We start from the raw sequence: 25064 nt of genomic DNA on the forward strand, positions 1-25064 counted from the left end.
CCACGAATTTTGATCCGTGGGGTGTTCTTGGGCCATTTGCGGTTCTACAGCCTCCTCAGAAATGTCTTCCTAGTCGAAGGGTTTTTGAGATGGTGGAGAAGTTGGGATGGCAAAAAGCTTTTGATCATCTGCAGCAGAGAGAAGTCCACGATTAAAAAACTCCGCTCAGGGCTTTAGCTCAGAATTTAACCCACCTTCAGACAAGATATGCACCCACAGGCGCAAAACATTCAGATTAAAATATGACAGCGGAAAATTCAAGGCTGGGAGGTTCCTTAGGAGTAAGCTGGGAATGAATCCTGATTTTGGACGATCAATCTGCCACATGCGAATATGCTCAGGTTTCTTCTCCTGTTCATCTTTCCAATACCACAAGGCCAACTTTTTTCTTACGGCTTCAAACGTCGTATTAGCTGGCAGGGTTAGATGGCGGAATCCGCCTGCAGACCTGGCAGTGGCCATCAGATCATGAGCATCAAATAAGCTATTATTTACCACAGAGACATCTTCGAGGGAATATATCTCGATGGAAATTGGAGAAGAAGAGATGAATGGAAGCTCTCCGTGGTGAAAATAGTGCCTGAGAGGCTCTGCCATCTTCCATGGCTCAATTTTTCCAGTCAAGAATTGAGGTAAAACATCATTTCGAACATACATCACAACAACTGCAACGTCACGCCCAGATCTATCATAATGACTTCTTGCATCTTCAGAGAGGACACCTTCATGGGCATCGATCGCAGCCTTCCTCGTAAGACACTCAATCTTGTTGTCGCTCGCATCTTCGAAGGCCAGCCAGCGTGTTCCCGGCCCACCAGGACGGAGGATGCTGTAGAATTGCCCCGAAGACCGTTTGCCTTTGTGGACCACAAAACCATAAAGGCTGTATCTCCCGACGCGAGATTTGGCGACAATACCAGACAGGTCTAGTTCTTCATCTAGGCCAACGCGACGAGAAATAAGATTCCAATGGTGACTAGCCCGGTCGAATATCTGGCGCGCCAGCTCAACGTGGAGAACCGCTGGAAGCGACCACTTTCCAGGTTTACCACTAAAATATCGTTTCAAGCCTGATTCAATGTTGTCTGAACTTTGCGCTGGAATTCTGATTCTCGAGTTGTTGAAATCTCCGTGGAAACAATTGACACTGGGTGCTGTTTCTTCAGCGGAAGTGGTGTCGGTAATCGTACGACTCACGTTCTGGCCATCAAAAATTTTGGACAATTTTTCGAGAGCATCGGTGCCAACAAGTTCTAGTTCGAGGGAACGACGAAGCCTCTCCCAAAATTCCATCACATCCCTAGAGAATTCTTCCAGATTTCGCAGAGTCCGAGTGACAAAGTCGGTATCAACATGAAGATGTGGATGATAGTCGCTTCGCAAAGCCCATAGAAGCTTTTGCAGAGATTCACACAAAGGTCTCGGTTTGACGCCCGGGGTAGTGAAATGTTCTAGAACGTCAACACTCTGTATAGCTTCGCGGAAAGGGGCTAGCAAGAGCCATGACACCAAACCAGCAACCTCAAAGCTATACTTGACGACCGAATCCCCCATTGGGCGGTAGCCAGTCAGGCTTAAACTGTCCCAGACTGGCTCACTATCACTCGAATGCCACCACAACGACTGCGTTGGGTCGTCAAAAACACGAATATACGCATCAAAGGCAAGAGTGTCATCCCGCAGAAGAGCTTGCCTCTGGCCCCGTTGTCGTTGATGAATCCGGTCCCAAGGGCCATGGAAGGTCGTCCAGCCCCAATCCACGTTATGGGAATTAAATTGGTGGCACGAAGACTGCATCCAAGCAGTTCGGGGTTCATTAGGGTTGTATAGAATAACGCCAATTTGGGCAGACACCCTCCAATCTCGGGGCGCAACAGAAGATGACGGGGATTCAATTTTCTGTTCGCCTTCTCGCTCTTCTGTGGGAGCTGGTTCGCTGTCACCTTCAATAGCAGGGTCTTGCTTCTCATTCCCTTGAGACGTGAAAGATTGGGTGCTTGACAACTTGCTCGAGTTTGCAGTAGCGGGGATAGTAATGTCAACCTCCGGAACCAAATCGCTAAGTACGGCATTTGGTGGCCCTCTGAAAACCTTGAATTCGGTCTCCGGGACAACTCTGTCTGGTTGCGGAGGTGTTGATGAGGTCTCGAGATATATACTTAGGGAACCAGTGTTATTACCTCTAGGAAAAAACTTGATCGTCCAGTAAACACCCCCGATATATGCGGCTGGGGATCTCATTATGGTAGCGCGATTTGGGTTTTCCTTGGTACCCCGTACACCTTTGAATATCCAGGTCAAGCGAGCTTTCTCTGCAGGTTTATATTCGGGGTCATCGAGTTCTCTGTAGAAAGTCTTTTCCCAGTAATCATCTATAATTGAAGAAAGCAATTTGAACATGTCAGTCATCGAATGCGCGCATGAGAGAGAGAGTGTGTGTGTATGTGTGTGTGTGTGTGTGTGTGTGTGTGTGTGTGTGTGTGTGTGTGTGTGTGTGTGTGTGTGTGTGTGTGTGTGTGTGTGTGTGTGTGTGTGTGTGTGTGTGTGTGTGTGTGTGTGAGTGAGAGAGAGGGAGAACAAAACATGGTGCGAACTTGTCATTTTGAAATGGTTAATATTTATAAGACGTACAATCCAAGGCACTGTAGTCCGCATCGCCAGACTCGATCTCCTTCAACTCAGCCTCATCAGGAGCGGAAGTGTCTTCCTCAATGTCGGCCCAATCAGCGGGTTCTTCCTCTTCAACAGATGGTTGTTGGGAATTACCCTGAGAACCATCCGGCGAACTGTTCTGTTCAGCTTGAGGGTCAGGGGATTCCGGCGACGAAAGCTCCTGTGATAGAGGTCCTTCTGAGGGTGGTGCGCCTTGTGAAGGAGGTTCTGGAGAATTATTCTCCATGGCGGGAACACCAATCGTAGTTCGTTCAGGGAAATTTAGAGGTCCAGTTTCAGTGGTAGTTGGAGTTTCAGGAGGTCCTCCTTCAGTTGGTAGAGTGTTGATGGTTGAGTTTGTGTTTTGTTCTGTTTCCATTTCCATATCCATCTCCATGACTGAAGCGGCGGGTCTGGCAGGGTCAATTCCAGCACTTCTTCCTGAAGGGGTAGAATTTGAAGAGACTTCCTCAGGCTGTAATTGCGTATTATCTGGGGCAGTATCCATGGCGTCCTCTTCTAAGGACGGCTGCGGGTCCAGTTGAGGAGGAAGAGGGTTAGGGGAAGAAGTGAAAGAAGTGACAGCAGCAGCAGTAGCAGCAGGATGAGGTCGAGGAGAAGCAGAGGAGTTTACCAAGTCTTGGAGTGGGCCCTCGACGTCTGGAACTTGTGACAGTCGGTCAGGAGCGGTTGGAGTATGAGTGGAAAAGGGGTTGAACTGGAAAGCAGATGAGGGAGGCATGACGGATTGTGAGGAAAATGGAGAACGAGATCGGGGATGCTCTGGCGAAGAGGAAGAGTGGGGAAGAGCTGGAGCAACCGGACGTTCTACATTGACGGGGGACTCGAAGACAACATCCATTGCTTGTGCTTTGGCACCGAGCAAGTGTCAGAAAGAGGTTGGCGAGAAGGGGAGGGCGGTCTCAACGAGAGACCAGCTCTAGGGAGAGGAGGAGTGAGAGGTCAACAGGTTAGCTCTATATATCAAGGCAGAGGGAGGAGAAAGGATATGATAAATACGAGAGAGAATGAGAGAGCAAACGACAAGAAAGGGAAAGCCTGTAAACTATTTTAGGAACTAGATATCTAACTGGGTAGATAGACAGACAGATCGAAGAAGCCCAGGGGTGATATGACAAGAATGCAGATTAGAGCAAGAGATGACCAAGTGGAATGATAACAGGAATGATAACAAATAATAGCAAGGGGTAGTATAGTAGGGGGTAATGTAAGAAGGGAAGAGACGAAGAGATGGAGAAATGAAGAGATGAGGAGATGAGGAGATGAGCAGATGAAGAGATGAAGAGATGAAGAGATTTGAGGTTGAGGATGAGGTTGACAAAACACAGTACACCGAGATTTGCAGCGCAATTGATTGGCCGCGGAACTTCAACTGCGCCAGCCTCACTTTCTGGCAACTGCACTGTCAGTCACAGCGGGAAGAGGGTAAACCAACAAATACAAATGGAATAAACTGTTAAGTTACTGAGTGAAGATATCTACAGAGTTGGCATTGACGGACGGGGTGGGTTGAATTCTCCATTTCGACTTCTATTCATATTTCTGGATATTTCGCTGCCTCCAATCTCTAACTATAGTTATCACTGCTATGAGTCCAACTTATCCTAACGGCTGCCTTGAGTCAATGCAGTGTCTCCCAGCGGGTGAAAATCAGGTCCAAGCGGCTAGCTACCTGCAAGGCAGAAACCACAGGCAGCTGTGGAGAAACTCTTCTACCTCATGAGTACTTCGCATAAAATAAATACTAGGTGACGTTACTGACATACGAACATTCGATACTAGCTCGAATAGTTGATGCTGCCTCCCGATTGTAGGTATTGTAGGCACGAGTACTGTCTATAAATCCGTAGTAACTAATCCAAAAGCTCCCTCAGCTCCAAGCCAGTCGGTAACTCGGCTGGGGGGAAAAGAACCTCCATCTCATTCCATGGATCTCAATGTGTTGTTGGTCCGTGAGTTGTGGGGGATCCGTTCAAAGTTCAGGTTCAAAGATCCATCCCCGCAAGCCAGCTAAAAAGGATTGGCTGCATGTGGGGTTAGGACAATTATTGGCCCTTTTATTATGATTGGCCCTGTCTGTGGTTCTGGCCAACATCAACCGACTAGAGGAGAGAGGAGAACTTATGGACGTTAGATAAATATTTATATGCAAGGAGAATACTTCTTTAGCTTCAAATGTAAATAAATATGGTCATCTATATAGAGTAGGTTAACTTACTCTGGAGTTGCTCCGTATATATATATTATTTGATTTACCGAGCGCATTCATTCATTCATTGGCTTTGATACATGGGGGTACTACATTGGTGACTTGCATATAACGCTACCTATGGGAACATCAGGCAGCTATTAGGCTAAATTATTGCTGGGTGGATAGCCAGTCACAACCGCCTGAACAGGCTGGCAACCCAACCCCTCTGCGAAATAGGCGTCAAGTCCTAATCCGAACAACGAACGCTATGGCTATTTCTTCCCTCGCTGCTCTGGCCCCTGAGAAGCTCTCCAACAACCCAACAACCAATCTGCAAATCACATTCCCCCTTCCCCCAGGTCCTAGTAACTTCACTCTCTACTCCCATATGCATGGATGTATATTGTTACAGTTTTTACGGGTGATACAAACTGCGAGTTACTGGGAGAGGGTCGTTAGCAATGACCGATGGATCAATCAACAGTTCCCAGGGAGCGCAGGTGCCATCCATTCAAGATGACAACCCGCAGCTCTCCGTTTCCCATCCCCATCAGGGGATGCTATTCCTAGATGGAATAACTACCCCTATCAAAGTCTGTAAAACTGGGTGCGGTCAGTGAGAGCGCCTGATTTTGACGCCATTACTTAGCGCATTTCTCGACACAATTCGCTAGGTTAGACGGTTGCCAGGCCGTTGATTAGGCAGTCTCCGTAGGGCAGTTGCCATTACCCAGTAGAACGACGCCTGGTCAAGCCTAACTAGTTAGTAGATAACGCACGCCGTTTCATAATATATTAATAGTTAATAAAAAATATAATAATAATTTAGTTAATTCATTAATAAATTTATTTTTAATTGAAAAATGAAATAAATTAAAAACATTGTTTATAATATTAAAAAATTGTGAAAAATAAACTTTATTATTATTTTTCATTAAAATAGAAAAATTCAAGTAAAAATATGATTTTTATATATATATATATTTAATTTTTTTTTTTTTTTTTAGCTTCTTCAATTCTTTTTATTATATATAAAATAATTATATAATGATGTCTATTTTGATCTTTCCTACACCCTACTGCCTTGCACTTGGGTTAGCCACCATATCTCAGTTGTCTCAATCGTCCGGCGTCCCCATTTCTGTTCTCCTCTTCTTCCGCCCTTGATGGCCCCGTGCTTCGACTTTCCCTAATGCTGGCAAAGCCCGGATGGCGTGGAAAACATATCCTTCTGCACCTCCCCGGCCAGTCATGAGCGGATGTGTCCGACCTGGAAGCACTTGCCACAACCTCACTCGTGACGTTTGAATTGTCGGTGCTAGGAGAAGCGTCGGGTCAACTGGAAAATCGGCTTCGTTGATACCCGCAGAGGGCTTCTCGGCATCCCCCGTGTCTATTTCACATCCTTCATAAAATCCGGCACTGCGAGGGTTTCCATTTTGTGATGCTGTGGATCCAAGACATTGATTCCGTTGCCAAGCCTCACGCTTTAGGTTCATATAAGCGGTTCGTCGCGCTGTGGAGTAAAAATCCGCGAGTCTCAATAACGGTTCAATATGAGGGGCATATACTACTACAGGTGCTGAGCCGGATAATAGCGGTACCGTATGTTTCAATATAGAGGTGGGATCCATCAAACTGGCAACTATCAGACCGTCAAATCCTCCTGAACGGGTTTCGCCAACGACGTTGCGCACTCTGGCCCACCGCCGGCGCTTGCGATAGTACATGCCCCGTTTATTGGGTTTCCAACTTAAGAGGGTTGCATCCGACACAACCGGAGGCTCATTGTTGTATACGGGGTCTGAATGCGGCTCAAGAAGCTGCAGCCAGGATAATGTCTTGAGGTTGGTGTGGAGGGGGTGAGAGGGAGATGGGTCGCTAGCATCAAACGAAAAATACTTTAGAAGCGACAGGTTAGGCTGAGCGTTGGCGTGGATCATTGTGAGGGTAGTGTTGGTGGAGGACATCCCTAGCGTACGTCGTCGATGACGAGGAGAAGAAGAAGGTGACGACGAAGAAGAGATGTCAGCCTGTCCAGGTGGACAGTTGACAGGCGGTACAGAGCCATCTGGACTTGAGGGCCCACATGGCTGGGATGTAGAACCTTTATATTTCCCGGTTTCAGCTCGTGAATCAACTCCGGCTGCGAAGTTTCCTGTTCCAGCCTCAGGAGGGTAGAGGATTCCCATCCGTTCTGCCATGGCCGCCACAATCAGGCCTCCTGTGTCATCGACTACCAGCCAGCGACCAGCTGGACGCAGCTTGGCGGAGTCTGTCGTTATAAATGCATCGCCGCCATTATGGACATTTGCCCAACATCCTATAAGCCCAACAATCTCGTCCCTTAGTTCCATGATTTTAGCAGCATCTTTCTGTTTTAACATCCAGTTGGTGAGAAGAGGGACATCTAGCGGGAGGACTGAAAATCGCTTGAGATACTTTTTCCTCTTCCTCAGGGTGTATTTGGCCAGCGAAAACTCTGTTTTTTGATCCAGGCCAGAATGAGATTCCAACAGCTTGTTGATGATTTCCCTGCCGGCTCCGGTTGTACCTTTCTTCAACACCTCAATCTCATCCATTGTCATTAACTGACTGGAGTTGTCGTCCACAGTCTCCCGATTGGTGCGCATGGAGCTAGGGTCAGTGCCATCGGGTTCCTGACTCCCCTCAAAATCCTCACCTTCTCCAGGCAGAGAGCCATCTGCCAATAGCGATTCGGTGTGTAGCTCTGCGGCAGGCACAATGCGGAGTGCATGGTTATCGTCTGTATCTGGGTGATCAAGAATCTCGAATGTGAGATGATAAGGTCGCCCGATGATTTGGTTGGCCTGGAAAGAACCGTATTTCCCCAATGATATAATTCTAGACAATTGTGTTAGTCTATATAAAGATGATGCAAGGGGAGAATTTAAGGGGTTTTTAAGGCAATAACAATGGCGGAGTTTGAGGATCAAGAAAAGCCAAAAACAAAAATAACAATTGCATGAAGACTAGTTAAAACATACGTATTCGGGACTATCTGCTGGATCTTGATAGTATCTGAGGGCAACCCCAAGCCAACATAGGCGTGGGGCAGGACCCTTGAATGCATATGAGGGACACAACGAGAAGCCAGGGTCGACTTCCTAGCTGCTTGGTGTAATGACTACTTGAAGGAGGCTGTTGCGAGCAAGTTTCTATCTTGGTTCCAGTTTGCCTTTCCTGGCAGATGTGTGTGGTGTGATTTGTGTGTAAACTTTGAAAAGTAGTGAAGATATCTATGACATCGCGCTGAATATGTTTAGTTGTTGGCTGCGCGACAGTTGAAGAGTATTTTTTTCTTGTATTTCATTCGTAAATTACGGTACCTGTTTGAGGTTGGCAGATACTTTTACCTGGTACTGTACTTGTACTGTACAGGACAGCTAAATAACCCGATATACGTATACCCGGGAGGGAAATTAAAGGGACACGGATAATATGATAATCCGACTGCCATGACGCATCAGTCAGGCGAATACGGTAAACACAGCAAACATGCCGTTTAGGGTTAGCTAGCGCAAGCACCGTGACATTGACATTAACTAACTAAACAGGTTAGTTGTATGTCATGCCTGAATATGAATGCATGGACCTGATAAATCATATGTACCTATATATATATTTCTTTCCCACCCAATGTACGAATATCTTCAGCTGAAAAGGCGATAACGGCGAATAGAGCCTCCATACAGGTACTCCTCGTGACTGACGACAGTAAGTTTAGTTGGAATTGGGATCTCTTGGTAGGTTGCGCTCATTGGAAAAAAATCCTACGGAGCACATGCTATTTACTGCTAGCTTCCAGTGCACACACTTCCAAGGATCATGCCTATCGATGGGGGACATGGCAATTTATCCTTTGGTTCGACGGGCCAGCCTAAGGGGCTTCAGTACCTAAATGAAGACTTTGTTCCGAGAAACTTGGCCGATGATGCCCAATATGAACTGGAAGACGACACGGATTTCCACTCCCACTACTCAGAAAGGCGCTCTTCGTCCCCATCGACCTCTAGTCTAGAAGACTTGGAAGATGCTGCTTTGCTAGACAGCGAGATCGCAATGCGATCATCGTTATTTCCGTCCAATTCTTCCATCCATGGCCCCAACGCATTTGCTCCTCCCTTCTACAATCGCCCGCCTACTCCGCTGCCACCTTCTCCCTCTCTAACATCTCTTCTACGACCATCCTTTTCTACTACCACATCGCGTCCTACAACCCCGGATAGCTCTGACGCTGAGACCCCGAATGATACAGAGGCTGCAGTAGCGCGGTCTGCACGTACCGCAATTGCAGTACCGCGTGCCAGTCCTAAGGTGCCTACGTATGAGTACTACGGATTTGTACTTTATCTTGCTTCGTCGCTGGCTTTCGGTATACCCTTTTTCTCAACCCCCGCATGCTCCTTCTTGCTCATTAACTCTCTGGGCTCTTGCTGACACAGCCTTCGGCAGTTATATATCTGCTGTGGTCATATCTCCCCTCGCCATTCCTTCACCAGCTAGGGATTTATTACTATCCTAATCGCTGGTGGTCACTTGCGATTCCATCTTTCCTCGTGACCACTATAATTTACATTTACGTTGCATTGTCCTCTTATAATACCGGCTACCTTACTCTGCCTATGAGTAGTATCGAAAACATCGTTGACGACGTGGCAAACATTGCAGTTATCGATAGTAAAGGCAGGAGACGCCCCGGTGGTTCAGAGAAAATGAATCCCCATGCTGCTACGGCACAAACCATGGGGTCCCAGAAGAGAAAACTGGAATGGAAGTATATTTGGAGTGAAGGAACAGACGCCGTGATGGATATACCGGTTGGTGGAGTGTGCGAAGTGCTTTACGGATCGGAAGAGCTCAATGATCATGAAGCTGAAAGGTTCAATGCCGCCTATCCGAGCACGATACCTTCCCATCTGGAAGGTGATTGATCATATTCCCAATATTTCCTTTGCCTCATATTTGTACCCGAAGTATATGAATACAGATGCCATTAGGGAGGAGGAAGACCGCGGGGTTGGGTGGAGACACTGGGACTACCAACCACCCACCCACCCCCGAAATCGGAATGGCGTACATTTATTGCTCGTGGTGGGCTGAAGCTGTTGGGGCTCCTTCCTTGGAAGTTGATGGGAGGCCGACTGCTATGATAAATAACAACGAATTTCTGACTTCCAGCAGCTGATGACAGTTAGTATATATATTTCCGCCGCATAGATCTTCATTTAATGGTAACTGGGACTACTCAGTGCATCTCTGTAACTCTACGAGCATCAAATCTAACTGCCGTAATCGGATACTCCAGACATCAGAGATTGTTTCTGAACTAGAGAAGAATGACGAGTAGCTCAGATTTTCATCCAAGTGTATATTCTTCTACTCTCTTACAATATTAGTTATAGTGCTTCTCACGCTTTCTTTTGACACTTAGTTCATTCACACTAAAGTATTCTCACTTCACTACAGAAGAAGAATCTCTAGTTCAACAAATCATATTTATGAATACTTCTCGAATTAAGAATATATGAAATATGATAAATAATTTAGTACTTTCTGTTTACGCGCAGCCAGCTGCTTGTAATATGGATTAATGTTGATCCGCTCCGACCCACCAACCATATTCAGTTTGCTCAGGTTGATCCGCTCTTGATCCTCAACCAACCTACATATTGTTCATTCCCACATTCTAATCCCCAGTTTTAGTATTCTCATCGCAGCTGCCTAGTTAGATAGATGAATTGAAGCTTTTGTCTTTATATCATCATGACTCTAGTTTGAGCCATGACAGAGTTGGTAAATGATTTACAGTGTATCGTGGGAGATCTGTTCTGGCTAGGATGAAGGTCAGGTCAACATGGCAAGTTGGGCCAAGCCTTTTAGTGAAGTCGACTCATAGTACATCCTGCATAAATGAGTATAAATGCTGATGATTATGAAGGTATTGCTTGTTAGTTAAGGTCAGTACTCATTAGGTTAACTAGTTATAAACAAGTCTTTTCTCTTCATTCTGGGTTATTAGTTGATTTAGTGGAATTTGCATGTAAATTAATAGTCCTTGAAGACTTGCCATTTAAGACAGTCTTATTATAAAGTAGAGTGAGATATCTTATATAAGTGAGCAGCCTCATGAATTGAAGTTATTTCTTGATTTTTAAGAGCAATAATTGCAAGCTCAAGTCTGCCCTCTATATCTACAGAGGTTTTTAGATTTTTATTGCCGAATTGGTGGCATTCTTGTGGTTTGAAGTGTGGCTTGCTTGATTGGAGAGTTTGGAGGATGTTTTGGCTGACTCGCCTGTTGTGGCCCGACTCGCTTGTTGGAATGAAATGGCTGGCTCAAGTTAACTTTAGTTAACTAACCCTAGTCATCCCAACAGCTTCAACTAACAACTTGTTTCACGGACTATTACCAACTAACCCAACTATCAAACCTCACTCGACAGATCAATGAAATGGTGGATTTGATCGCAGTCTGCTCTGTATACGCTGCTGGGGTATGATTTCTTAAAAGAAGATCTATTTCTTTCTCTCTTGAACCTCTCGCCCAAATAATAAACTCTTCCTGACCGATTATCAAGATTAATAATTCCAGAGACACCCCGCGTCCCGCCCTCCTCCTCCCACGTTACACATCAGTGATTACTCTCGGTTAAGGCAGAAATATATAGTGTGATCGGATGGTGATCTATGGAGGGAGAAGAGGATCAGTGTGATAGGGATAGATATTGCTATTACACCAGTTTGGGTTGCGATTGAGGTTTATTTCTACAACTTGCTCGACACTAGCTCGACAAGAGGGCCATGAGCTGGAGTGAGGCGAATCTCTCTGAAAAGCCCCACCATAAAGTGATAATAGATATATGGTCATGGGTTTGAGTAAAGAGCCATCGCAGGATACAGATACCCCGGAGGGTTGGAATACCTTATCATCGCACATGCCCTTACACTCTCCACCTGTTGCCTCTGCCACAACTCACTCCAACCCCTCTGTGCCAAAGCTGCCCAGTGCTGTTGCGTTGAACCAAAGCCCTGTGCCGAGTTCTAATGTGGCGTCCGATGATATGCCCAACACCTGGGTGCAAGAACTGGCATATCGCCCAGCTACCAGGAAAATGTCACCTTCCTCTCGCGTTGGTGAGTCAGATTTCCTGCTGCCGTCGGAAGGGCACGGCAGATCTGAGAACGAGACGCAGATCCGAAATTCACCTCATGGGCAGTATGAGGGAGTGCGTGGCGGTGCTTCTGCTATTGCTTCTAGAAGTGAGACCTCAGTTGGCTCTTCTTTTGATGATGGACTCCCTTCCTCCAGCACTGGTCGGTTTCAGTCAAATAACCCCTTAATGAGAGCCAGACAGACCAATAATGGCGCATTGAAATACCCTATACCTGTTCTAGACCCATTCGATTTTTCACAAACAAACAATTTGGATCATAACCAATGTGGTAGGTTGTTTCAAAAAACCCCGCATTTCTTCCATATTCCCCCCTCCTCTTCTAATATTCTCCGCTCCAGCAGGGAATTCCGTCGCCCAGTCGCCTAGTCCACATGGCCTAGATATGGAATTTTCACAATTATCACCTCCAAGGCTTCGAGACAGTAGTTGCGGGCTTGAAGATAAAACTGTGTCGCTCGAGGCAGAAACATCTTGCTCGTCCGAGGAAAAAAGAAACGACGCAGTCACTTCTGATACTAGGTCTGTAGTAAACCAACCCTTAGTTTCATACCCTCAATCTGACAAAATCGACGTTTTGGCCCAAAGTTTGAAGCCTGCAGATCTAAACATTCAGGAAACCCCCAAATCTACAGAACTTATCCAGACAGTTACAAAGGATGATCCAGAAAAGCCTATAAAAAGTCTGTTGGACGATGAACCTGAATCGTTGCCAGGTATCTACTTATCCAGGCCTGATAATCTGGGCTCACCAGTCCCCTCAACGGTCCCCAACTCGACCATACCAGCGTCTCCCACTCTGTCAGGGACCACTGGATCTGGTCAATTCCCTTCGGTGCCCCAAGACAAATTAGCTGAGACTTATGACATCCGACTGGTTAACTGGACAGACGGGAGGACCGCCTTGCGTAAATCGCCAATGCTAGTGCAGAATGAGAACGGGCCTTGTCCGCTCTTAGCTCTCGTCAATGGGTTCGTAATGCGAAGCAAAGCTGATTCGCCGTCACCGATAACAAAAGCACTTCAGTCTAGAGAAAAAATATCTCTGGGTTTGCTGGTGCAAGCCCTGTTCGATGAACTCACATCCTACACCGATGGAGCAGACCAGCTTCCAGATACCGAAGCCCTCAGCTCTTTTCTTATTATGCTACATACAGGGATGAACGTCAACCCTCAATTAGTTCTGGTAAGTGTTTAACTATGCAACTCCGTCTCTTCCCTGTCTTCTTACCCTTGATTTTATTATTCAACTTTTATGTTCCGGGATTGTAACTAATATATAATAGACAGAGTACCCCTGTGATACCCCAGGTACCTTCCTCGAGACAAATGATATCCGTCTCTATAGCAGTTTTAAGGTACCGTTAGTTCACGGTTGGCTGGCAAGACCATCTTCGGCCGCCGCTGCTGCACTAAAGCGAGTGGCTCAAAACTATGAAGATATACAGCTGCTACACTTTCGCAAAGAAGAGCTGGAAGATCGTGTCTTTCGTGGGGGGTCTCTAGATCCTGATGAGGAGAAGTTGATTGAAGATATTGATACAATACAGCATTTTGTCAATGTCGAAAATGCTACGCAATTGAGTGTTTTTGGTTTGGAACATTTAAAGAAATGTCTTGAACCTGGATCAATTTCAATTCTCTTCCGAAATGACCACTTCTCTACGCTGTTCAAGCACCCGTTGTCATACCAGCTTTTCACCCTTGTAACAGATGCTGGGTACGCTAGCCATGCAGAAATTGTGTGGGAAAGTCTGGGTTGATGTCAATGGTTGTAACACTGGCTTTTTTTCAGGGGATTTCAGGCCAGTTGGAAATCTTTCGCCCCCGGTCTCCCTACAAAACACCAAGCAAGGAGGTCCCGTGACTTCAGGAGGATCAACTCTAGGAGACAATGTAAACGGGAGTGTCGAAGAGCCGACTGAGAACACAGAGCAAACTGACGCAGACTACGCTTTTGCTTTGGCCCTCCAGTTTCAGGATGAGGAGGAACAGCGGCGAACAAATCCAAGTCGCCGATCCCGAAATCCAACACCGCTGCTACTGTCCAATATTGGATCCACATCTTTACAATCTGAAGGAATCACTGACGCTCGTTCGAATAGTGGGTCAAATTTTTGTCATCAACAATCAACATCATCCACGGGTCGCCGCGTCCGAAGGGGCACTCAAGAGGTTCGTTCACTTATACCGCCTCGTGCTCCTGCCGTCGATCCTGGCATTGACGCACCACCACCAACGTACGAGCAGGCCGCCAACAGCCCAAGATATAATCCTCCTCCCGGTCACCTACAACGTGGTGACTCACAGGGTAGCAACCCAAGCATAGTTGGGCCAAGATCTTCCAGCTATGGATTCAATCAAAATCTCGGACGGAATTTTAGTCCCTTTCGAAATAATAGACACGCTCCCGCATCATCTACCTCTCTGCCACCTCGACCTCGTGATAAGGATAGAAGCAAAGATTGTACGGTTATGTGATCAAGAGCAACCGATAGCTAGCTATTCGAGCTTCATCTTCGGGAGATATATGGCGTTCTTGGAGTGAATTCCAGTTCCCAGAGCATTCTTTGCTTTAACTTACGTCTTTAGATAATTCCCCCCCTCCCGTTTGTTATCTAAGGTTTCCCCCTGATCTGGGTGCGATTTCCTTATTGAAAGTTATCCATTCCCCAAGTCTTGACGGGATTTATGCATTGCGACATTACGAGAAATTGAATTCTCTTAATTCCTGTATATTTGCTACTACGTTGTCTAGCCTTTGCGACTTGTTTGCCTTTGACAGCTATTGGTCCAGCAATCAGTGTTTTTGGTCCTTGATTCCTGCGCGGCCTACTGTCTGTTGTTTGTATGTTACGCGTGCATTAACCAGCTTTAGTTCACTGGGAGTTAAATATACAACTCCTTTCAGTATCGGCATGTTTTTTGGCTTTAACTTCATGAATCAATGAGAGACTAGCATTGCTCCGCGCAGTAAGTATGTAATATTTAGCTGTGGATCTGCGTAAGCCATCTTGATATCGTTAATAACCTTCAAATATAGAGTAACAACCATCTGCCATTTTCGCTTGCCCTGCGCTACATCCTCCGACTGTTGGTGGAAAGTTGTGCAATTAGGGCCTGAAAACTGGTGTCCGAAGAGATGAGGTTGAAGAGAAGCTGATAGTTAAATTTATAAAACATAAATAGGAATTCAGTGTATTCGCATGTTAACTCATGGTAACAACTGTAGTCTAACTCCGAAACGACTCAAGTGTAATGGATGGCATACAGGGCAAACATTCAAACCGACTTGATCAGTCTGATGTTCAATGCAAATGAACTGAAGGTGCCGCAAAAACGGATCTAGGAGCAAAAGAAATAAAAATCAAGATGAGCAGTATTGCAAGGGGAGATAATAAAGGAAGTACGGTCATCAGTTTCACACGCTATCCCATACAACCTGCTTGTTATTGGAGAGAAGCCCCGCCAACTTAGGGGGGAGGGATTGGAATGAGGAAACACTGAAGGTAACGAGTGCGATTGCGGGAACATATATGTACAGAATTCGAGTGCATGAAAATTAAATAAAGCCCTAACCATCATTAACATAGACGAACATCCTCGTTTATTCATGGTCTCGAGTCTCGGGAGTAGGCACGGTGATGGGCCGATCCAGGATGCCTCGAATGGAGCTGATGCTGACTCGGGTGTTTGTGCTGACTCGAGTGTTGATGCTGATGCTGATGCATTGGGAGCAATCCTTGTTGCTGCGACCCAGGGTTAGGGTGAGGAGCAACACCAACAGCTGTATACGTAATGCCGCCTTGAGAAGGCTGATGCAAGGCGGGTGGGGTGTAAGGTCTTCCAATATTTGGGTTCTGGTGCGGGCTTGGGGCTGCAATAGAGGAATTGCCCGGTGCTCGACGCGGTTGCGAATGGGCTGGGACATTGTGCCCGAATGGCCCACCACTTTGTTGGCTCCCTACACTGAGAGGGGGCATGTGCTGATGTGATTGGTGTTGGTGTTGACCATGTCGGGGTTGCTGCTGCTGTTGCTGCTGGGATTGGCGTAGCTGGGCGTTGTGGTGGCGAGGCGAAGAAGGCGGGCCCATGTGTTGCATATGTTGCGAATTACCACCAGTTTGAGCATTATGCTGGTGATTATGTCCAAGTTGTCCAGTCGGTGGGTGGTGCTGACGTAGGTGCGGCTGACCCAAGTGTCCCTGAGAATAAGATGGGAGCTGCTGTGTTTGGGATAACCCTGGAGTAGGGAGCTGGACTGGAGAGGCTGGATGCTGCTGGGAGGACCGACGAGAGTATGAGAGCGCGCTGTGACGATGTTGTGGGGATGGAGGATGAAGCGGTTGTGCATGTAACGTCATGGGAGAATCGCGTTTCCCTAAGCCTATATTCGGTTGACACTGAGATTGGGCCTGGAACGGAGCGGGTTGAGATTGCTGTGATTGTTGCAAAGGCTGGGAATGGTACGAGGGGTGGTGTTGCTGCTGGGTTTGTTGATGAACGTTCGATCCGGGGTTTACAGTTGGCTGTTGACCGGTATTCATGTATCCTACACTTGAGTTTTGCTGAGCTGATAAACGGGAAATTCCATGTTCAGTATCGCCAGATGTTTGCGACTGCTGCTGTCCTCTGGGGTCTAGTCTTGACATCCAATCCTGAACTGTGGTTCCAGATCCTGCCATGGAGCCAGCAGAGTAGCTGGAATATTCTGGGTAGGAGCAGGACGGAACGGTTGACAGTTGATTTGCTTGCGACCCCTGTGGGTGCTGTGGCAGATACTGCGATCGATGCTGCTGGGGCTGACGAGTAGAGTGTAATGATTCGTCCTGAGAGACAGGTTGCGCTTGAAGAGAAAGTGAATGCGATGTAGAATATAACTGCGGAGTGTTTGAGGGGGAAGGTTGATTACTTGCGAATCTCTTTCGCGGCTGTGGTTCTTCAGCATCATCATTTAAGATGTTCATGATATTGGATCGTTTGGCAGGTACTTGGCGTGGAGGATCCTGAAAAGCGATACTTGAGGTTGAATTTGGACGAGCATCCTCTTTGCTGGGCGACATTACGGGTGACTGGCGGCCAATACCTAGAAGGTGGCCAGGTGGCGGCAACGCTGATTTTTGCTGCCCAAGGTCATTGCGTAGGGGAGCTGCTGAATCTAACCCTTGTTTCGGCATCCGCTGCACTGGGGAAACGGTCGTTGGTGTTGAAACTACTTTACTCGAACGCCTCGAATGTGTTCGTGCCACCGACATAACTGGACTGTGCGCTTGCGCTTGCGATTGCTGAAGATATTGGGTTTGAGAAAACCCTGCTGGCTGAGTTAGTGACTGATATCGTAATGAATCGTGGTTCTCTTGAGATAGAGCCTGTAAATCTTCGTGAGACAAACTTTGGACGTGCAAGGCTGAGCCTCGCCCGGCATTTTGCATGGGTACTACATTTTGTTGCAGTTTCTGGCATTGGGGTTCTTGAGATTGCAGGTTTGGAACCGGTGTAATAGGCATTACCGTCCGGGCATCCTTCCGGTCGTCACTGAAATATCCAGCTCTAGGACCTTGTTGATTGCGTTGGTTTTGAGGCGGCTGAGGACGAATCGATCGTGGTTGCGGTTCTTCGTTCATAGCCTGTAGAGGAGCTGTTGTCGCTTGGGCAAGAGGATAAAATCTGGGCTGTGGACGGTCCTTTTCTGATTGCGAGCGAGGCTGAGGCTGGCTGGTAGAAGGTTGTGCGGCGGCTAGCGTAACAGCGGGAGCTTTTGACTTAGACGCCAGCGACGTATCCACCATCTCACTAACTTCAGTGTTTGGCGCAAGCGGCCGTGGGGTAACAGAAGACGGGGTTGCTTCATATCGTCGCTTGGGAGGAATACTCGGAAGTGGAAGGGGTCCTGGTAGTTCTCCGCTGAGCTTCTTAGCTTCAGCTAATTCAGCATATTCTTCCAATGAGGTTTGTCCAGAATCAACACGTCTCTGGAAATAGTTTTTGACCTTGTAGGGTAATATGTTAGCTGAGGTAAAATGATACGCAGTGGATTACGGAAGTATAATATATTTACCATGGTAGGTGTCTTTGTTTTCATATACTGGGAGATCGCGTCAAAATCTTTCCCGAAGTGACGAATTAGTTCCGGGAATTCACGTTGCTCTGGTACAGACCAGTAGCTTGTTGGCTGAAGGGACCCTGATTTGGGCTCTGCTGTCCTTGCTGGCGTCTCGGGTTCGGCAACATCAAAAACATAGGCGGCTTCCTTCGTCCGCGGTTTAGCAGTTTTTGTCCGAAGAATGGACGCATCAGCAGCATCCTTCTGCTCTTCCATTTCCTTTGTTACAGGCAACTCTGGTGTAGCATCCACAGGTAGTTCAGGTTCAACTTTTGGAGGAGCTGCAGCAATTGGCGTTGTAAGAGTAGACTGTGGTACTTTTGCCCTCCTGCCACCACGTCCACCACCTCCTCTTCCACCACGTCTACTTACACTTTTCTCTACTGTCTGTTCTCCAGATTCTTTGGTATTGTTTCCTCTTTTCCCAGAACTGGGCGTGGGTGTGCTATTCTCCGTATCTGGGCCAACTTCACCAAATGTTGGAGCGGCTGCACGACGGGGTCTACCAGTGTCAGTGACGGCGGGGATTTCGGCTTCCTCACCTTCATATTCGGGCCGAACACCCAGATCTGACATGAGAGCATTGGATTTTGAATTCCTGGTAGCAGCAGTAGACTTCTTCTGGCGTCGCCGTATGGTTTTCCTATTTAATTTGGCTTTGTATTTATATTCGTGCTTTGTAACATAGTAGTGATTGATGCACGCCTGGAAATCTCGTCCAGGAAGAGACTCAGCAATTTTACCCCATTTTTTGGGATGTGCTAAGAATGCCTCCGTGAAAACCTTCTGTTCTTCAGGTGTGAAATTGACAGGAGCGGGGTAAAAAGCGAAAACTTCAAACGCAGAAGAGGGATCTACAGCGTGGTTTGTATCCTTGAAAACAAAGGCCTGTTTTTCTTGCTCTTCGAACATGTCTGGGATAAGTGCTTCCTTTGACATATCGGGTTTTGCAGATCCTTCTTTCATACGTCGGCGCGCTTGCTCTTCCTGGGCAGTGATGGTAGACGCTATCAACGCATTTTGGAAGTCCAGTTCGCTATTCAGTTTATATCCTCTTCGTCCTTCACCAGCCGTGCTGGGAGTAGTAGCAGCTCCTGCACCCGATGGAGGGGTGGGGGGACCAGGGGTAGTCATCTTTTCTTGTGCATTTTTGCGATCCAGTTCTTCCACGGTGATCCTCCAGGGTTTGTAGTACCCAGCATATTCCTGTCGGAGCTTTTCACGTTGACGAGCTATTTCTTTACGCTGCTTGACAAGTTCGCCTCGGAGTGCTTCCTTCAGCCGGTCATGGGTTTGGAGAGTCTCTTGATAAGCCTCAAGGTCAGAAAATGGCGTGGGTGGTCCAGAATTGAGAAACGGAAGATTTTCGATGGTTGGTGCTTCAAGAGAAGCGCCAGGTTGAGCCTTGGCAACAGTAGAAGATTGTTCTGGCTGCTGAATGTCTTGATAGTCCTTCGCCGGCAGTGGAATGGCAGCTAGTGGTTGTTCTGGGCCTTCATTCTCCATTGCTGCATCTGGCACATCCAAATCTGTAGGCACCGCAGCCTCAGCTATGATACCCAACATTTGGATTTTCAGCAGTAGGTCAACTATAACCGGATCTTTGAGGGTAGGAGGAGGCATTTCAGACGCTAATGCTTGCATTTCTTTTTCAAACCGTTCCTCCCCTTCGTTGAAATCTTCCTCGTCTAGGTCATCCTCATCCGTCTCTTCGCCGCTAGATTGTCCAAACATGAGCGGGGTGGCAACTTGTTCACCCATCGAGGAAATTGTGGTAGGGGGCCTCTGGTCTTCAGCGTGAACTTTCGCGTTAGCTTCGTCAACTATGTCTTGAGATTGATCGAGTGAGTGATCTACGCGCTCAGCAGCTAGTAAAGATTTGGAGTCCTCCTGCTGGGGTGAGCCATCAGCCTGATAAGGTCTATAAACTTCGGATACTCCCAATGATAATTTGTCTTTGTCTTCAAATGGATCACGTTTCATGGGGAAGGCAGAATTCATGATCGAAGGTCCGCGATTTGCATAGCCAGGGCGCACCCATTGATTGCTAGCTTTCGGCGTGCCTCTTGGCGCATTAGGTCGCTGAAGCGCTCGGGGGCCTGTGGGTACGCTTGCAAAAGAGAGTCCAGGAGAAGTCTTTGGACCAGGAGACCTAAACGGGCCAGATGGTGGGGCAGGGGGTGAACCAGACCGACGAGATAGAGAAATGCCTCTTCCCATTGATTGGGAGGAAGGTGGTGATCCTGACGAAGAGCTAGGTCGCGGACCAATCCTTGCACTGAGAGGGATCTCCTGGGCCTTGGCATCCGATGGTACAGAAGGAGTGACGGTATCACCCCCGCCGGATGAGCCTGTCGAACCGAAAACATCGTATGTAGTAATAGTGGGAGACTTTGAGGATGATGGGAGATTTCTTCCTGAGCGGAATGGCACCTCATTTTTATTTCGAAAATCCTGACTAGGCGGTCGGAATATGCGCTGATCGTGTGAATATTCATGGTCTGATCTATCAGCTTTTGGTCCGGTTGGGGTGGATAATACGGTCGCTACCGGACCATCATTGTGCACCTTCTCTGGCTTGCCAATAGGCGACCCCGAACCGGCTGGTTCCTCCGGTGGCTTTGTTTTGGTAGTTGATATAGAGGGGAGGTCAGCGGCTCCAGGTTTAGGACTACCCAAAGAGCGAAAAGCCGGTACTTCTGGTGCTGATGGGGGAGGGGAATTCTGTGACACTGCTCGATTTTTCTGTGCATCAAATCGACTTGCAGGATGATATTCATTGTGATCTTTGTCCTCACAAGAATCCCGGATGTTTTGTGCTGGGACCACAGATTTCCTATATGTACCGTGGATCTCTGAATTGATGGTCTTTTTAGCATTTGGTATTGATGACGACGATGGCGTTGGCGATATGGGAGGGACAGTAGTTGATATTGTAGATGCGCTCTTAAGTTCTATCCTGGAGGAAAGTCGATCTTTCTTCCACAAATCTGAGCGTTCGGAGAGGCGTTCGCGTTCTCTGTCATCTCGTTCGGATCTCCGATCATCGTCGCGTCGGTCAAACCGATCAGGGCGCTCTAAATCCCGATCCCGATCACGATCACGCTCGCGATCTCTCCAAGCATCCCTCGAACGACTTCTCCGTCGGAAAGAATCTCGATCATCCAAAAAGCCCCGACCTCTGCCCCTGTCACGGTCACCGCGGCCTCGCCCACGCAACGGAGGCCCGCGAAGAGGAGAAGCGTCTTGAACCCCGCTGACCAGTCCGGCGGGTCCATCCCTCGAATTGCGTCGTAATCTTGGTGGATCTGAATCCCTAGGACCTGGTTCTCGCGAGTCGCGAAAATCTCGTAATGGGGGCGACCTTGATCTTCCACGACCAAAGGTAGCACGGGAATCTCTCGAATCAAAACTCCGATCCCTTCGAGACCATTCCCTATCAATATCCCGCCTGAATAGAGGGACGCCATCTCGCAGATCACGAATATCACGGTCTCGCTCACGGTCTCGAAATTCGCCGCGCGCGGGGTAACCCCTGCCTCTGGGACCAGGGGGTACAAAGGGGCCACCTCTTGAGGAGTCAATTAAGGCTTTTGGTCCGCGAGGTGGCTCCCTCCCCAGCGGGGTAGAATTGACATCGTCTGAAGCACGAGGGCCAGAAGGGATATGGGAAGAACCGTGTGCAGCTGAAGGGCGACGGTCGTTATACCGATGGGGGGAACGTTCTCTTGGGGGAAAGCGAGACGCCATGAAAGGAGAAAACCATTCAACAAGCACAACACGAGGGAACTGTCGTGAAGTGCGGTGTGGAACAGCGTCCGGGTGTGAAAGTGAAGTGAATCAGAGAAGGTGGAGTCGTTGAAGATATTCAGGATTCGAGGAACCAAGCGTTTAACGGTTTAGCAAGTCAAAAGTCAAGAGGATCTTTGGAAGGACTAATCAGCCACGTGACCTTGAAAAGCGCCAAAACCCGCGGGGGGTACCCTAGGTAACAGACCTTTCCTGCTCGGGACTAGCGTGTTTTGGAGGTGGCGTCAACAACTCGACGATGCCTTACCTAATCAGGTAAACAAAGCAATAACTAGTTAGTTAACTAGTTACGTTAGTTAGTTAACTAGTTAACTAACTAGTTTGTTAATAAGTAACATAGTACTCTCTGTTGAGGAGCTATGTATTCAGATATTTAGGCACAAGCCGAGCTGCTAAGGCAACGAAGGAAAAACTCATGAGACGAACAGTTTTATTGGCATAAGAAGCAAAGAAGTGAAGTGAATCGAGGGTATAATATAGAAGGAGGTTAAGAGGAAAGTACAGACAAAAGTGCTTGTATTGTATGGAGTAGTAGAAGAAGAAAAGAAGCCCAATGCGAATGATGGTGGCGGTGGTGAGAACTCCTCTTGACAACAAACATTACAGAGGACTCATCTCTATGTAGATGGAGGCAGTTATTCAGTCAACGGATCATCAGGTCGACACAGGTCAGCAAGATAAAGTACAAAGGCGAGCAGAAGTAGATTATGTACTCAGAATTAAGTTTGAAAGCTCCCCATACTCTCTTGTTGGCACTCAGAAAGAGGGGAGAGAGAGAAAGAGAGAGAGAAACAGAACTGCAAGGCTGGGTGATCTATATATTCAAGGCAACATTTATTTAATTCTCCGTATTACTCTCAGACTTAGGAGAAGAATGCGCCTCAGGGGAAATGGAAGATGATTAACACTCAAAGGCAACCTTGAAATGTGTGTTCTATGTTGTTCATATTTACCTGTCTTCCTCTCTTCCTCTCTATAGGGCATCCAGTGATAAGCTGAAGGTGCCTGGGCAGCTTCGCACAAGCTGCTGCGCGTTGGCAGGTGCTGATTGTGTGAAGGATAGATTGCTTGATTGATTATGAAGCGATCGCTAGCTACGCGGAAGTTATAGTTATACGGTGTGGATTACGTAAGAAGGCGGATAGGCCTGACAGATTGTCTGTGCATTTGAAGACAGGCAAGGATGGATGTCCATGGATCCACACAGCTGGATGAATATCACAATAGTAATAGACAGTATCACAATACTCCATATGGCAACTTTGGAATTGACGGAATATATTAAGGGATGGAATGTAAAGTAATGCGGTCTGTATGAAACTAAATGAAAGGCATATATATACTTAAGTGAACGCGGAAGGGTACAACAATCAGGTTCAAGATCATGTGACACTGTTGTTTGTTAAATCTCCTCAGAGCTGGAATATAATAAGTTAATCCCTTGTCCAGACAATTTAACCTCTAAGCATCCAGTCCAAGGATTATTGGAACAGAAAATCGAGAGAAAAGTTTAAAGTTGGTTGGTTTATTTGAACTTACTTTCACTGCTCAACATCAAATTTCTGTCTTTTTATTTTAACTTTTGATCAATATTGATATTAGAACAAGACAAAGTTTCAATTCACCTATCTAACTAGATAGTTTAAGATAATAATACTAAACTGAGAATTAGAATGTGAAATGAAAGAGCAATTGAATATTAAAAGATTGATAATTAAAGCAGATCAATCTTACAGAGTGAAGTATATCAATCTTAATTTATATTACAAGCAACTATGCTTTTATCTTGACTCTAGATTTGACTTTGCAATGAGACTCTGCTTTCTTAAGATTATTACTAGCAGTAAGTGCTACAGCCAGACAAAGCTTCTACAGTCTGAAAATTAAAAATGAGTGACTGTAATTACTAGTCAATGTGTTAGAATGAACTTTATTCTCATATATTCAATGTGAATGAGAGAGAGAAGTAAAAAGTAGAATAGATCTAGATATCAAATTCAACATGTAGAAAATCTAACTAGAAATGAAGCTCAGAATTTTATTATTTCATTTGTATCATGGCTCAGTCTAGAGGCATGATGATAATAAGACAAAATTTTAATTCATCTATCTACTAGGTAGCTATGACGAGAATACTAAACTGAGGATTAGAATATGAGAATGAACAAGCAGCTGAATATATATAGGCGGTTGAGGATCGGAGCGGATCAATCTAAGCAACTGAATATGGTTGGGGATTGGAGCAGATCAACCTTATCCCATATTAACCAGCGATAGCGCTATAACAAGTTGTATATATTCTTAGACAGAATCTCATGCTTAGCAATTGCAGTCTTCAAGATCTTAAATCAAGTCTAAATAAACTTTATATCCTCACATTTGGTCTGATCATAATTATAGTCTCTGGAGCAGCAGATCTGAAGCTCTGAACAGTGTGTCACTAGATTTGACACTTAGTTCTTGCCAACGTGGAGGAGGGGGGAGTGATAAAGATGATAAAATTCTATATAGTAAGAAGATAATTAGCTGTATTCTCAACAAATGCCAGCTGTAAGAGAAATTCTTGCTTAGCTTGATTCAGCACTTATTTAACTAGTTTATTTTCTTCAGTCTGAGTTAATTTGATTGAATTTGCATTTAGATTCATGCAATCAGTTCAGTCATTGAGTTGATAATTTAGAGTAGAGAATGACATATTAAATACATGTGCAGCTTCACAAATTGAGAATATTTCTTGCTTTTTCAAAGTATTTATCATGAACTCAAGCCATATCTCTCTCTCTCAAGAGAATTTGAAGTATTTTTATTGCAAATTGATGGCATAATTGTGCATTAAGATAAATAAGTAGTTAAATAAGAAGATATTTTGAATTGATAATTCACTTGCTTGAGTGATCTGCTTACTTGAAGGAATTACATTATTATATAAATATAGACTTATATAACTAACTAATATTGATAAACTAAGTTTTATAGTTAAATATTTCAGAAAAAGTCAATATACTTAATAAGTTTTGAGGAAAAGTATTAACAGCTGCTTTAATATCTATTTATTTAGCTCTATGATTATAAAATAATATCTTTATTAAAG

The 25064-nt window shown here is 46.2% G+C and overlaps 5 protein-coding genes across 5 annotated transcripts in view; 2 read left to right on the forward strand and 3 right to left on the reverse strand.

Moving 5' to 3' along the window:
* PADG_11419 (uncharacterized protein) overlaps window positions 1-3514 on the reverse strand; it is a gene marked incomplete at both ends in the record, with an annotated part of 5112 nt that extends 1598 nt beyond the window's left edge. The window contains 2 exons of the mRNA XM_010760589.1: window positions 195-2372; window positions 2632-3514. Coding sequence (XP_010758891.1) covers window positions 195-2372; window positions 2632-3514 — 3061 coding nt within the window. The remainder of the gene's footprint in view (window positions 1-194; window positions 2373-2631) is intronic.
* Window positions 3515-5982: 2468 nt separating this feature from the next.
* Window positions 5983-7958, reverse strand: PADG_02393 (tRNA 1-methyladenosine methyltransferase subunit GCD10; the record flags this gene model as incomplete). The annotated part of the gene is made up of 2 exons (XM_010760134.1): window positions 5983-7729; window positions 7873-7958. The coding sequence occupies 2 exons, from the start codon at window positions 7956-7958 to the stop codon at window positions 5983-5985; spliced, it is 1833 nt and encodes a 610-aa protein (XP_010758436.1).
* Window positions 7959-8713: 755 nt separating this feature from the next.
* On the forward strand, window positions 8714-9819 carry PADG_02394 (uncharacterized protein; the record flags this gene model as incomplete). Its single annotated transcript, XM_010760135.1, has 2 exons — window positions 8714-9260; window positions 9341-9819. The coding sequence occupies 2 exons, from the start codon at window positions 8714-8716 to the stop codon at window positions 9817-9819; spliced, it is 1026 nt and encodes a 341-aa protein (XP_010758437.1).
* Window positions 9820-11754: 1935 nt separating this feature from the next.
* On the forward strand, window positions 11755-14541 carry PADG_02395 (uncharacterized protein; the record flags this gene model as incomplete). The annotated part of the gene is made up of 4 exons (XM_010759666.1): window positions 11755-12331; window positions 12402-13246; window positions 13347-13818; window positions 13856-14541. 4 exons carry the CDS (start codon window positions 11755-11757, stop codon window positions 14539-14541), a joined length of 2580 nt encoding a protein of 859 aa, XP_010757968.1.
* A 1130-nt stretch (window positions 14542-15671) lies between these two features.
* On the reverse strand, window positions 15672-21913 carry PADG_02396 (uncharacterized protein; the record flags this gene model as incomplete). Its single annotated transcript, XM_010759667.1, has 2 exons — window positions 15672-18050; window positions 18119-21913. 2 exons carry the CDS (start codon window positions 21911-21913, stop codon window positions 15672-15674), a joined length of 6174 nt encoding a protein of 2057 aa, XP_010757969.1.
* Window positions 21914-25064: the final 3151 nt, after the last annotated feature.

Source organism: Paracoccidioides brasiliensis, assembly GCF_000150735.1.
Source record: "Paracoccidioides brasiliensis Pb18 unplaced genomic scaffold supercont2.3, whole genome shotgun sequence".
Lineage (NCBI taxonomy): Eukaryota > Fungi > Ascomycota > Eurotiomycetes > Onygenales > Ajellomycetaceae > Paracoccidioides > Paracoccidioides brasiliensis.